Here is a 14,569-nt window from a genome sequence, read left to right as displayed (position 1 = left end):
CAGCAGCAATGCCCCTGGAGAGACTGTGGCTCGTAGATAAGGCTCCACTTGGAGCAGGTACAACCCTAAGGGACTGCAGTCTGTGGATAACTCCAAGCCAGAGCAGGGGCAAGGGGAGGTCATTGCAATGTTAAACCCTATGGTCTGGTCCAAAGGGACCAGGGGTGGAGATTGTAATGGAAATACCTTAAAATTGTTGTAACCCAGGATTTGAGTTGCATGTTATGAGAATTACTATAGCAGGAACCCCTTGTTGCTAGCCAGGCTAGGAGCAAGGGGAGGAGTTCATTGCGATGTTAAACTCTATAACCTGGCCCAAAGGGACCAAGGGTGGAGATCATAATGGAAATACCTTTAAATTGTTGTAACCCATGATTTGAGTTGTATGTTATAGGAATTACTATAGCAGGAACCACCTGAACCAATGGAAGACAAGCCTTACAAGAAGCAGTGCAAGTGCAGCAGTGACCCGACCTGAGCTGGCTTTGGTGTGCAGTAACTCCATGCAACACGCTACCTCTCCTGTCCTGAGTGACCACCATAACAGATGGAGCCCAAAGTCATGGACTAAATGAACTCCATGGACATTTTGTGAATGTTTATGGATATTTTACAGACATTTCACAGGGGTGGTCCGTAGACTAAGGGAATAATATCTGTGTATTGTATCAAAGGATGGGAAGGGTGGTGGTGGGTAATGACAATGTATTGGATAGTGTGAGACTTGAGCATGATGTAAATGGTATGGAGTAAGGAGTGGAGAATGTGCTGGTTTTGGCTGGGATAGAGTTAATTTTCTTCATAGTAGCTAGCATGGGGCTATGTTTTGGATTTGTGCTGGAAACAGTGTTGATAACACAGGGATGTTTTCATTACTGCTGAGCAGTGCTGACACACAGTCAAGGCCTTTTCTGCTTCTCACCCCACCCCACCAGCGAGTAGGCTGGGGGTGGACAAGAAGTTGGGAGGGGACACAGCCGGAACAGCTGACCCCAACTGACCAAAGGGATATTCCACACCATATGACGTCATGCTCAGCATATAAAGCTGGGGGAAGAAGAAGGAAGAGGGGGATGTTCGCAGTGATAGTACCTGTCTTCCCAAGTAACCTGCTTGGAGGAAGCAGGTGTGATGGAGCCCTGCTTTCCTGGAGGTGGCTGAACACCTGCCTGCCCATGGGAAGCAGTGAATGAATTCCTGGTTTTGCTTTGCTGGCGTGCGCGGCTTTTGCTTTACCTATTAAACTGTCTTTATCTCAACCCACGCGTTTTCTTACTTTTACTCTTCCAATTCTCTCCCCCATCCCATTGTGGGGGGAGTGAGCGAGCGGCTGTGTGGTGCTTAGTTGCTGGCTGGCGTTAAACCACGACACTGTAGTGGAATTATATCAAATCTATCATTACAATAGTTTCTATTGTTAATTGCATACCAGCTGAATCAGTTTCTGTTTATATTTCTCATGTTCCATTTTTTCTTCACTGCTAAGACACAGAAAATCTCCGTTGCCTGTTACTGGCTTGTGGGCAGCTCCTGTATTCACCATAGAAAAACCAGAAGAACAGAACTGTACCCAGTACAGCTTCCCTGAATTTGTATCTGTACAATTACTATGAGATGCAGATTTGTTTTTAAGCAGTGTACAGACACAAATAGGAAGTCATGATCTTCAGACTTCTTTGAATGCTGATCCAATCCACAAGAAGAAATACATCATGTGAAGAAAAGGAGAAAGTCTCCTTCCGCAAACATCATTGAATTATGGTGCTGCCTGGAGTAACAAAACAGATACACCCCATAATGCTCTTGGTAAATCCAGACAATATTTACTTTAATAAACTATTATAAAAGTGCTTAGGGAATATCTGCTGTATCATGCCGATATAGTCATAATTTCATAAGAACAGAGGACATTGTTCCTTATCATTTATGACATTAAGTGCTTTGTAATTGGATTGTTCAATCATGACCATTAATAGAACATCCCAAACTCATAAGCTGCAGCTTCTAAGGACCTGTAGATGATTTTGATGTCCAATGTAGCTTCAATTTTATTGTTGTCAAATCCTGCATCTGATGCTGAAAGATCCCATGCTCCTGGTTCAATTAACCAGCTTGTGGGGGTGTGCTGTCTGATGGCTTGTCAGAGCAAAAAAAAGATCCAAATGCTGGTCATATTTAAGCCACTGAGAAATTTATAATTAACATTAGCAAAGCAGGGCACATCTTTTTACTTTAAAAATAGGACACTTTTATGTTGGCCATGTTAGACCATCAGTCCATGCACTGGCTGCACAGCTGCACAGAAGGCAGGTAAAGACACCACCGCTGCCAAAGACAAGGCACAGCCTCTTGGGTAGCTTACAGCTGAGCACAGCTGAACTGGGGTTTCCCTTAAGAGTAATGCTAGAAGAAGATGACCTCCAGAGTTTTCACTCTTCTGTGTCTGCTGCCTTCAATGCGATGGGCAATCATGGGTGATCAGATCAGGAATGTCTCAGGACTACTGTAACACAGCTCTGTGCCTCGCATCCACACGTCCCAGAAGTTTGAATAAATAAATGGATGGATGCTGTGCTGGAGTGAGAGCGCGGGACTATGAGCATGCACAGGCTGCTGGCGGCGAGATGGCCCACTCATTGCTACGTGCCACGGCAAGCACAGAGGGCTGGGGCGGGAGGAGACCCCAGCACCAGAGTTACCCTCCTCCTTCCCCAGTGCAGCAAAAAATGAAGACATGCAAAGGGAGAAGAGCGACAATAATCAGATTTCCAGATATTAATCCAATCAAGTGCCAAAATATTCTGCTCTTTGTCCTCACAGATGGATGGTAGTTTATGAAATTCAGTAATGCATTTAGGTTGGGTTTCTTCGTAGCCACGCCACATAACTCAGCTCTGCCCTTTCCTACTCCCCCTGTTTTTCTTGTGAGAGTCCATGAAACTCCTGCAGAATCTGGAGATCTCCCATGCTGCAATATCTTCTCCTCCCCTCAAAGACCTTTAGCTCTCCGTCTCCTTACCCCGTAATTAGGTTGGCCCTTCTGAACACGTGTCAATGTTTGATTCAGAGACATCTACCACTCAACAGACAGCAGATGTTAATCCATACAAAGGTCTCCTTAATCAAAGACCTAGAAATGAGATTGCATTTGTGGCTTAGGGGGGTGTGTGTGTGTGTGGATTTTGTTGTTAGAACTTAATATTGAAAAAAGTCACATATAAGAGCTAGGAAGAATTTGAGCAGGAAATAGCTAGTTAGCCTTGATGTATACATAGTAATATATGGGAGAAAAAAATTTTGCTGACACAAGCCATGGCAAGCTTTCATTGCATCGATGGGCAGCAGCAGCCTTGTGGTTAACCTCGGGATGTTGCTTCTGCTTCCAGACTAAGAGGAGCCCCTGCAGCGATGCTGAGAATGCACACCCCGCAAAGCCAGCTACCATGTGTCTATTGATCATGTCTGCTATGAGGACCACCTGCTTCTCCGTCCAAGTGCTCTGAGCACTAACAGATGGTTTGTCAGCCTCCAAGGCTTCTTGTGCAGCACCCCTTGCAATGTCTCCTCTGGTATTTACAAGTTGTTGTGCAAATAGTGAAATAGCAGTGATAGCAGGGAATGAAGAACGAAAGCTGTGCTACCTTCAGACCCAGGACACACACTGTGGGTTTTGTCTGGCAGAAGGAGACCACAAACAAGAGCTAAAGGTCCAACCAAGTCCAGGCAGAGATAATGTTGTAAAGGAAAATCAGGCAAAGAATATGGCAGAGAGATGTCCTAGAGGGTCCAGCCTGTGGTCCTAAATTGTCAGAGAGATAACTTGGGTTAATAACAACAATAACTAAATATACATCTGCAATAGTCACAAGTAATTGGAAAAACTTGTTTTTCCAAGGGCACATGAGAACATGCTGGACATTCCCATCCATAGGGACTTCACTGCCACTCTCATTTTGGGCAGCTGGAGACAACTGTGGGACTCTGATCGGGGATTTTGTGGAGGAAAGAGAAAATGCCCCTAAGAAAGCTTGGCTTCGTGCCTCCAGCTTACAGTACTGTGCTATAGCCTCCTGGGAGTTGTTTCTTTTGTCTACGTTGTAATGGCTCTGCATCATTTTACTCTTTACAGCAAACAAGAACTTCATAGTCTTTACACAAACATGTCATGTGGAAGGTGTATTATGGATTTGCTGTCTAGGCTTCCTCCCACTAACGACCTTTTTGGAAAACTGCAGTAGGAAAGCAGTATGTATGCCTATCACTGGGTGACTTCAGGGCTGAGGAAGGCTGGGTTGCCTCAGAAGCAGCAGCATCTTTGTCTCCTTTACTATTTTCAGGAATTACCTGATCCACAGATACTTGCTTTGCAGAGCAGAGCAGGTGAAAAGCAGATTCTTCAAATGGCAGTGCGATTACGAGTGCAACACACCTCCTCTGGCACAAGGCAGCTCTAAGTCTATAAAGGCACCGGTCACGGCTGCGAGCAGGCATGTCCCCCAGGCACGCGGCAGCACGGCCACGCAGCTGGCAGAGATGTGTGGTGGCTCCAGCCTCCCCTCGCTAGCTGCGCCTGTTTGCACCTCTGCTTCCCCAGCCAGAGCGGTGCTTGGAGCTGGGATGTCACTGCAGGGCCCTCCAGCTGGCTCCGGTATCGGAGATTGTATATAATCCCGCTGCCATGGCAATGAGGGTGGTTTATCTCGCTGTGCTCAAGCAGGCGTGCAAGCTGTGGGTGCATACACCTGCCCTGCCGCATCACAGGGCTGCTCCGGACACAGGTGCCACCTTCCCACCCCCCTGTGCCCTACAGACTCGATTAGCTACATCCCAATTAAACAGGCTGGTTTGTGCCAGGGAATGGCGTTTGTTGCTGCAGGGAGGCTCTCACCACATGGATGCGTCGCCCTGGGCTACACACTTTTTTGGAGAGGGATGACACTGGCTCGGAGCAGGTGTCGGTAGGCAGAGGGGTGCACGTGGCCAGCGGTGCTGAGCCATGTCCACCAGGCCCAGGAAACCCAGCTAGCTATCACCGCACCGTGCTTCGGCAGGACTGCCTGGCTGCCAACTGTTGGACTAGAGAGGTCAGGTTTAATGTTGCACTTACAAACACAGACATTCTTTCTCCTTTTCATTTCATGCTAGCTTTTTTAAAAATTAAAAAATCATTTATATAAAATTATATAAAACTTAAAAACATCTTATATTTCATGTTTCCTTTTTTCTTCATTTTGTACAGTTCAGAGGCTGTAAGGGAAGGAAAAAACACAGGAAAAAACCAAAACCAGCTTGGAAGTGGATACCAGAGGCAGGCACTAGTGACACCCCCGGGGCCAACAACATTAAAGAATGAGAGCGAGGGTAGAATGAGGAAACGGGGGACGGGATCATTCAGCACCCTTTGTTCTTCCCTTTTCCATCGCTTACCACCGTTACAAATGCTAGTGACAGTTTATCACGCCGCCAACACACGATACACAAATAGTACTGGCACACCGGTGCCAGCACATCCCGAGGCGTCACCACTAGCGCTGTGACATTTTGAATCAGCACATCCTATGGGGAAGTTGGGCCCAGCGCCCCCCGCGGCAGCAGCCTGCCCCGAGCGCCATGTCCGTGCACTGCCTGCCCTGCTGCCGGCGGCGCCAGCCCCAGCAGAGGCGGAAGGGGGACAATGCCGCAACGTCACACCCGGACCTGGTCCTCCTGGTAGCCCAGGGCTCCGGTTTTCCCGAAGAGGAGCTCTGCTACATTATAATGCAGGCTTATGCCAGGAGGGATCCAGTCTGCTGGACTTGCTTACGGCTTCATGAATTAAACATTTGTGTCTGCTTTCCTAAGAAAATTAGGTTATGGGATTTTTTTTTTTACACTCACCCCTACCAACTTTTAGGATTGTTGGTCGGTTTCAGCCAGATTTTACAGATGGATGGACATCTCAAAGATGTAAAAGTTCCTCTCAGCTTTATGAAAACCAGACAACACAAAAGACAGAGATCCAGAAGGAGGGAAGGGCTCCATCGTTAATTAAACTGCCTTATTAGACACCAGGGAATCCTCATGTATTCATCACACCAAATCAGGCTTCGCTGCTACACATGAGTTAGTAGAGACAAGCTTTGTTCTGGCAACAAGGCACTAGATCTTTTCAGTGTTGGTGCACTTTGATGGCAAAAGATGACCTGACAAGAGAAAATGACAAAACTTCAGGTGAGGAGTAAAGAGGCTCTGCAAGCACAAGGTGGAGCGTGTCTACAAAGTGTGGGAGAGCAAACCAAATGAAAACATCTTCGGGGTTGTTCTGTAGTGGATAAAGGAGAGAGATTGGCTCATGCACAAATTTTATTCTTGGTTGTGTATAAGACCTGCAGTGCATTTCTCTATTCTCAATGTGCAGCTAGCACAACCAGTGTGCTCTGCCTGTCCCCCACAGCCCAGGAAGGGAAGCGTAAGAGGAAGGAGCTGTATGAGCAGGGATGTGTCTTTGTGACTCAAGAGAGGGTGTCACATACTGCACCAGAAAAGCCATCCTTACCCCATGAAGAGGTTTCAGCAAAATACACAGGAGACTTCCCCTGACACAAGATGCAATGAATCAGTGGACAGACTACAGTGAGCTCAGGGTTAGCGCCCGTTTGAGAATAAGCATCACATTCAAATGCCATGATTTGCAACTGGCATCCCCTTTTCCTCCAAGCCTCCTGACGACTAGTAATCAGCAGGTTTCAGGTCTCGGGAGGGACAGAGGCTGCCTGAGCAGCAAGCTGAGAAACTGTATGAGTAAAGGGAGAACCTGGCACACAAAGCAAAGCTATCCCACTCAACAGCCAGCTTCCGGGAGCTGCCGCTCGTGCATGCCCCTCTGCAGCGGACGGTACCCCTCTATGCACACTTGTGCAAGGGGACTGCCTGAGACAGGGGATGCAGCAGCCCCACAGCCCCAGGGGAGGCGATGCCACCCCACCATGGCGCTCTGCTCTGGGGCAAGTCCCCACTCGCACATGGAAACCTGCAGGGGTGGCCCAGGGGCCATCAGCAGGTTTTCGGGTGGAGGAGGGTGCTTCCACCCTCCGCTCTCTTACGCCGCTTTCCTGTCCACAGCCTCCCGGTTGCTGGCAGGAACATTGATCCCACCTCCCGGCTGCTGGCAGGAGCATCGATCCCACCTCCCATCCCACGCCAGCGTGACTCATCCACAGGGAATGACGGGGGCTGAAATAAACCCCAGGCAGTTTCTAATGCAAATGTTAATAAGGCACTGGGTATATAATAGTAACAAAAGTGGGCAGCTTTTACTATAAATCACTGTCTTATGAAGTCTGATCCTTCAGAAACCCCAAACAGGTCCCCGGCGGGGGTGCGCAGTATCATGTCCCAGGCCTCCTTCCAGCTGAAGTCACTGCTCATTCCATCACTTGAGATCATTCAGCAGCATTTTCTGCTCTGCAATTGTACTGCTGCTGCCCCTACAACCCGAGATCTGGACAATAAGGTAGTGTTGGACCACATCGCCACTTCAGCTTTTCATTCTTTGCAATTCTCTCCCCCGTTGCTTTTATTGGTGACGCATTTGCAGCTTACCAATGTCCAAGAAAGAAAAAAAAATCACTAAATACTACCTAGGAGGTTGTATCAGAGGGACGATCACCCCCTGTGTGCTCCGTGCTTTCTTACGCACCCACTCATGGTCACTGCCAGATGAGGGATTTGGGCAGACGTGCGCCCCCAGCCAGGGGAGCTGCTCCTGTGACGGATGCCACGGTGAAGCGCATCCTTCACATCACTACTCCTGCAATTGCGTATCTCCTGCCTGGAGGACCTGCTACGTCCTGCACGACATCTGTGTAGCTCTGGGGGTCAAGCAGGATGGTGCCTGAATGGTGCTAGTGCAGCAAGCGAGGCCTTTCCCTCCTCTAGGGCTGGGGCCACCCGGCGAAACCTCAGCCAGGCAGGGCTGGGTGGTCGAACACCAGAGGCTCTTGGTGCCCTGGGACTCATGGACACCCATCGTCTGGCTGTCCCCTCTCAGCTAACCACACTGCCCCTTTAAAAAGCAAACAAATTTTCACCTCCAGAGCCTCCTGACAACATGGCGGGTCCTCCCGATGCCCACCGACCAGGGCCATCACCAGCATGCGAACGAGTGGCGGGGCCGACGTCCAGCAGGGACACACGTCTTGAGACCCTGCCTGTGGCTCTGACAAACCCTTGGCCTCACACAAGCTCCAGTACAGCAAAGGAAAAAACAAGGGCAAAAAATATCCATGGTAATTTAGTATCAAAGGATTGTGTTCGTAGCCTTTCTTTTGGGGGAAAAAATCCAACATTTATAAAGCCGGGAAAAAAAGACAAAGGATCAAGCTTGTGTTGATATGAAAGAGGGATTCAGTTGAGAATAGACTTTAAGGGAATTTTATTTATGAAATATCTACTGGGTGGGCATTTATGACCTTTAGAAAATGGATTAAAGCTTTTCTATGCCCAGCTTCAGGCTGCGTGAATTATTAAAGCAACAAAATCATGAATTTACAGTACTTTTGCAAAGCAGACCACGTTGCAAGCGAGCTTTCTTTGGAAGGGTCAGTGAGAAGCCATCCTCAGGGAGCAGGGCCCCCTCAGCAGCCTCCTGAGCAGCGAAGGCCACCCCATGCCCCGGCCCAAGGAGGCGGCCAGCCGGGGAAGGCGGACACCTCCGCCCACCCCCCCCCAGCCGTCATGCTCCCCACCCGCCCCACCGTGCTGAGGACTGCCGTCCCTCACGGCTGCCTCTCACCCCGTCCTCCGCGGTGGTTCCTGCCCGATCCCCAGCCGCAGCCGCGCATGCCTCCCGTCTCCGCGCCGCGTGCACCAGTAGGCCGGGGGGTTGTCTGGGGTCTGTGTTCTCCAGGCCCTCACTGTACAGCCTGCCAGGTATAAAAACCCCTTTACTACCAAATGCGTTCCCCCGAACCTTTGCAGGTCCCAATAAAAATTCATAAATTATTCAAAATAAAAAGAAAAAGAAGAAAAATGAAAGCAACGCCCCCCAGGCCCCTGTGGGCTGCCTGCACGGGCCCACCCACCCTGAGACGTAGTTGCTCTCTCTGGAAGATTTCATTTCACGTTGCTGCTCATTCTAGCCCTCATCCCCTGGTTTAATCCCCTATTTCCAGCAGCAGACAAAGACATAAATCCATGCTGAGGAACTTCAGATATGTTTTTATTTCTTCACAGCAGTAAAGTGAAAATAATGAACTCCCATAACCCTATCCAGTTCTATATCCCTCGGAAAAGGTGGCAGTGGCTGATTCGAGGGAGATTTGAGAGGGAAGCCCAGGTGGGAGGAGGAATACAGGGGCAAACACTCCCTCGGCTGCCTCCCTGTTCGAACAGACAAAAAGCTTTAAGCCATGAGAGGTCAATTTTTAAGAAGGGAGACATCAGGATACCTGCAATGCAACCAATGCCTTATGAGATTTCCAGGTCTCATCATGTCTCTCGTGAAGCGTAATGAAACTTGCAGCGTGTTTCCCATTAAAACAGGGGGTCACAAATTGCATCACATTCTGGAAATCCTCTCCTGGCTACTGCTCCTTGGGTAACAGCAATGGACCAGCTAAAACCTGAGCAACTGTTGCTGCTCAAGAAAGGAGCCTGTGCCACAGGAGAAACATAACGCTCCTATTAAAATACTGAAAATCAAATAATCTTACCTCTAATACGTATGGAAAATATTACACATTTGCGAATTTGAGTAAACATGGAATTGAGCATGACCTTCATTTGATTAACAGTTTCTTAAAGATGATTAAACCCATCTCTAGGAAACAGAAATTGGCAGGTTTTTGCAGATATGCCAGAGCCACAGCTCAGTGGCTCTCCAGTCTCTTCAAAAGTGATTTCTGAGTTCCTTTTACCTTCATTAGGTATGGTTACTGTACCGAGGACCACAAGTCTGTCCTGAGAGGTGCACAAAATAAGAGTGGAAAGCAAATGCCTTGCCCAAAGCTACCCAGCAGGTTGCTGCCTCCTAGGTCCCATCACTATGAGATCACACGGCGTCATAGATTTCACAGGTCACTCATTGCACACTGAGGGCCCACACCCCATTTTGAGATGGACGGGACACTGGCTCCTAAATACCTTCCTGTATGTGGGCAGATAAGTGCTTAAATCAACCAAAGCAACTAAATTACTCATAAATTTCAAATAAGAGTTTTCAGGTAGGTAGTTCTACATTTTCTGTAATTAAATGCGAGCTGTAAATGACTCTGTAAATGTAAAAGACTTTTCTCAGTATCAAAGGAAATTTAGCATATTGACATAATTATCCAGAAAGATGACAGATGAATCATTTCAGCATTTTGTTGAAAGTGTATATACAATTCCGATGCCTGATAGACTGCTACGTGCTAGACTTAACCTTTCGTTAACATAAACAGAAAAGGAAGCAGCTATGAGGAGCAGCTCTCTTCAAAGCCAAAAAGGTCCTGCCCTGGGACAAGAATCTTTTTTCTCCTTTTCATGTTCTGAGCAGAATTAATTTTCCAGCACCAAGTGCTGCTGCTCAACAGAATAAAACCTCTTTTCTCTGGAAAGTTTACATTTGGAAGTATGAGTCTTCTCCTATGAGCTTGAAAAAAATGTTAGCTGCTATTTTTTAGTAAGATTTTGAGCTAGGTTTTGGTCTTTGACGCTGAGCAGGAGTCATAAGACCCTGAGAGTTCCCGTTCTTGCCAGGAACATCTGGGGAGACTTTCCTCTGCTATTTGCTTTACCTTCACAGTGCTACCCTAAGGAAGGACCTGAGCTTGTATTTAATCATTCTCCATCATCTGATATAACCTCAGAAATCTGACACAGCTCTGCTGCCAGCTTTCACCTCTTCTTGCTCAAGAGACATGGCTGCAAATATGGGTGACTACTTAAAACCACCCTCTCCCTGACTTGCCCACTACTCAGCATTACATTTTCCTAAGCCCTGATCCCATGCAGACTTACAACAAAGCCAGGCGGGAATTCACGTGGGTAGATTGTGCCCCAAGCATGCCAGAACAGTGTAATAGATACCTCAGCATTCGTGAGTTAACTGAGACTGCGACAAAACCTCTTCATTAGCAAGCAGTGCTAATGACAGCGCTATGACTAATAGCGTCCATTCTCTTGACTCTAAGAAGAGCTGGACTCTACCGCATCAAGACTGCGGTTGGATTTTGTACTGCTACTCTTTCTCAAGACTGAAGCTACTTAATACATTTTAAATATTTAAAAAGAGATTTTCAGTAATCGGTAAAAATTTGGGCTCTTCTGCCCAAACAGGTCTCAGATCTCCTGAGAAATTTCTGCTTTTGCAAAGTTTCCAAGCATCCGAACAAAGTTTCTGAGCATCGAATGCAGCAGGTCAGGCTGCTCACATGGCCATCGCCCAGTGTGACATTGCCTCGTTAGGGCTGTAACGGGCAGAGCGAAAAAGCAAAGGACAGTATGGTTCATCTCCTGGGCCAGATTCAGATTTTCTTACCCTCGCAGTATGAGCTTTTGATCAAAGTAAGGTGGGAGAAACCGGCCAAGATGACCAGAGCAGAAAGAAATGAGAGAAGATACGGCTTTCCTCTGATCACTTAGCTTGTCTTCAGTTTATTTTAGCAGTGTGTGGAGACACGGAGGCGCTTGCGCCATCCTCTGAACTAGTCTCTGCTATTTCACAAGTTCAATATTGCACATTTTTGCACAATTTCAAAGGCCCATTTCCCTGCCCCGCCTTAACACCCAGTCCTGGCACAAAGCCTCACACCACGCGACCGTCACGTGACTAGATTACGACAACCAAATTCAGCAATTTTCATGAATCATCACCAAGGTTATCACTCCTACAGCTCCCGTCCATCAGGTGCAGACGTCTCAGCTAAACAGAGGGGCACAAATACTGTTGGGGCACAGTAAAATGCAGGTGACAAAATAACTACAGAACAGTACCAATGCAATGAATTCTCGTGCATGTGCAAGGACAAACACACATGCACGCACACATACACACCTTACTTCATGCTTGCAGTGCAAACAAATGGTGTCAAATGCCACGACAGAAGCAGCAAAAAGTTATCTACACAGGGACTGAGTGAGAGTCAGTGAAAAAGGGAATGAAAAAGGAATAAAACTAGGAAATCAACCAGTAACTGATTTCCAGAGCTATCCAGCTTTTTGATCATCACCTCCCACCTTCTCCCACATGCTTGGCAAAAAAAACTTGTTAAAAATAAACAACAAAAACTCTTCAGCATAACTCATTTCTGAGTGGGAAAACAGCCCAGAGCTTCAGAGAACCCTCTTGAGCACATCGTGCCAGCTCAGTCAATCACCCAGAACAACTTCCAACACCTTCCTGACTTACTGTCCCCTCTCACAACCTGTAAACTCTCTCAGGAAACAGAAAACATAATGAATATTTGCCACGAAATGGTCACAATTGTGGTAGTAGTTTAAAATACACCTGTTTCACCAAGATGCCAAGAATTAAAGCAATACCAAATGGCAACAAGGTATTTTCCTGAACACATTTTTCCTCTGTTTACTTAGCAGCCATCATCCGACAATAAAAATAGCCTATTTCAGCACCGTTACTGTTTCAATAAACCATAAGTACATGACGACAGGCACCTGATAAAACATAACATGCAAACTCAAGACCAAGCCTTCAAGCCTACCTTGCCAAAGCTTCCCTTCCCAATCGCCCGGAGGATCTGGAAGTGGTCGAAGTTCACTACAAGGTAAAGAAAAAAGAATTTAAATTTTTAAATGCTTTACTGCAAAGATCTTATATTTAAAAAGAAGACAAGGAGACAACTAAAGAGCATTGGTCAAGCTTTCATTAAAAGTCACTGCCTCCCAGGGAAGATGCAGGGCAGCAGTTGTTTTTCTTTCAACAGTCTCTTTTTGCCTGCTTTAAGTAACTAGCAAACAGGTTGAATTAGGTTACTAAATAAGTGGTTTAGCACCAGCTAAAATACAACTTCGACCTGTGTCAATACAAGAGTCATCTCACAGAGATGCCGTAAGAGTGTAAGCAAACTCAGAGCGCGGCAGAGTGGAGAATGCCGGTGAGCCGCATGCCCCAGGCCACGGGCGGCCGCTGCTCTCCACATGCCTGGCTCCATATTGCTTGTTCCATATTCAACAGCCAGTTGGTCTGGTATTTGTGCTTTCCAAAGGACAACATTTAGAAGACAGCGACTGACTTCCACTCTCTTCATGTGCAAACCCATCTGTACCAGATCTGTTATTTTTTCCAGAGCCAGTGAGGAGTAATGACAAGAAAGGACAGTATAGCTATAACTGCTTTGATCAGCAGCCACTGCAAACAAAATTATTTTTTCTAAACTATTGCTGTGATCTAATCTAATATCAGTCTTAAATAAATAAAAAAGATAGGTCTGTTTATACTAATAATGAGATAATCCCCATTGCCACATAGTTGGAGTGCCTCACAGACAAACAAATAAATACTGTCACAAAAGCCAATGTAAAGGACACAGCATTACTCCCATTTCACAAATTGCCTCTTTATACCTCAGTTCCTTAATGTCCTCACAGCTCAGTAAGCTGCAGGGCTGCAAACGAAGCCCATGGTGCGCACAGACCCTGCACATAAGTGCTGGCTGCCACACAAACACATGCTTTAACTCTTGGTCAGCCCTGAAGTGGTCTGGCAGTTGGACTAGATGACCATTGTAGGTCCCTTCCAGCTGAATTATTCTGTTCTATTCTAAGCCCAGTGTGCTCTCGAAGCGGCTGGACGTGTTTAGGAGGAGCTTACCAGTGGACTGAGCTGCACCCTGCTCAGGTCCACACGTCAGCCCTTGACATTTCTACCTTGAGACCCTGATTGTGCAAAGGGACCCTCAACACTTCCTCCCTAGAAAGCTCTGAAGGCTGGACAAAAAGAAATGCTTGGCATGGGCTTGGGGATTTGCAGCGTGAATGATGCATGAGGTGGTCAACAGAGTGCACTGAACCCGTGTTTGACTGACAGTGGAGACCAAAATCACACAGGAAGAGTGGGAGCAAAGAATTCACTATAAATACTCCGAGTCCCACTCCCAGATCTTAAATAAATGCACATCTGTCATCTCTGAGGATGAATCAAAAGCCCACGCATGCCCGTGGAGTTCCTATTACCCTTTTGTGCTAGGCTTATATCCAAAATATTGTTATTGTCACTTTTGTGGGACATTTTCTGCAGGAGAACTTGGAAAACTTTGCCAAATGAAATTGAAAACAGAGTCTGGGCCAGCTTCTACCACGTATCTCCCCCCCACTCCATAAGCAACGCTGAAGGGCAGATGCACTGTCTCCTCCCTTGGGATGCTCCAGGAGACTCCATGGAAGACCACATGGGGAAACCAGTGACGCCCCATCCTTCTGACGGCCTCCCACGCCTCCGGAGGAAAGGCTCAGCTACATGGGTGGTGTCTCATCTCCTTATCACTCCCCTTCTCCGTGGGTGAACAACTTTCTTTTAGCAGGACTTGATGGGTCTTGGACTGAGAAGCCATGAGGCACTGGAAGGATGTGGGTAACGCCTGGAGCCAGT

The 14,569-nt window shown here is 47.2% G+C and overlaps 1 protein-coding gene across 1 annotated transcript in view; it reads right to left on the bottom strand.

Annotated features, from left to right (window-relative positions):
* STK32C (serine/threonine kinase 32C) overlaps positions 1-13,241 on the bottom strand; it is a 49,973-nt gene extending 36,732 nt beyond the window's left edge. The window contains exons 1-2 of the mRNA XM_009326005.1: positions 13,124-13,241; positions 12,684-12,739 (exon numbers count right to left, since the gene is read on the bottom strand). Coding sequence (XP_009324280.1) covers positions 12,684-12,739; positions 13,124-13,241 — 174 coding nt within the window. The remainder of the gene's footprint in view (positions 1-12,683; positions 12,740-13,123) is intronic.
* Between the last annotated feature and the right edge of the window lie 1,328 nt (positions 13,242-14,569).

The sequence above is a fragment of the Pygoscelis adeliae genome, unplaced genomic scaffold, assembly GCF_000699105.1.
Source record: "Pygoscelis adeliae isolate BGI_AS28 unplaced genomic scaffold, ASM69910v1 Scaffold4, whole genome shotgun sequence".
NCBI classification, from domain to species: domain Eukaryota; kingdom Metazoa; phylum Chordata; class Aves; order Sphenisciformes; family Spheniscidae; genus Pygoscelis; species Pygoscelis adeliae.
This window is presented reverse-complemented; position numbering and strand designations above follow the sequence as displayed.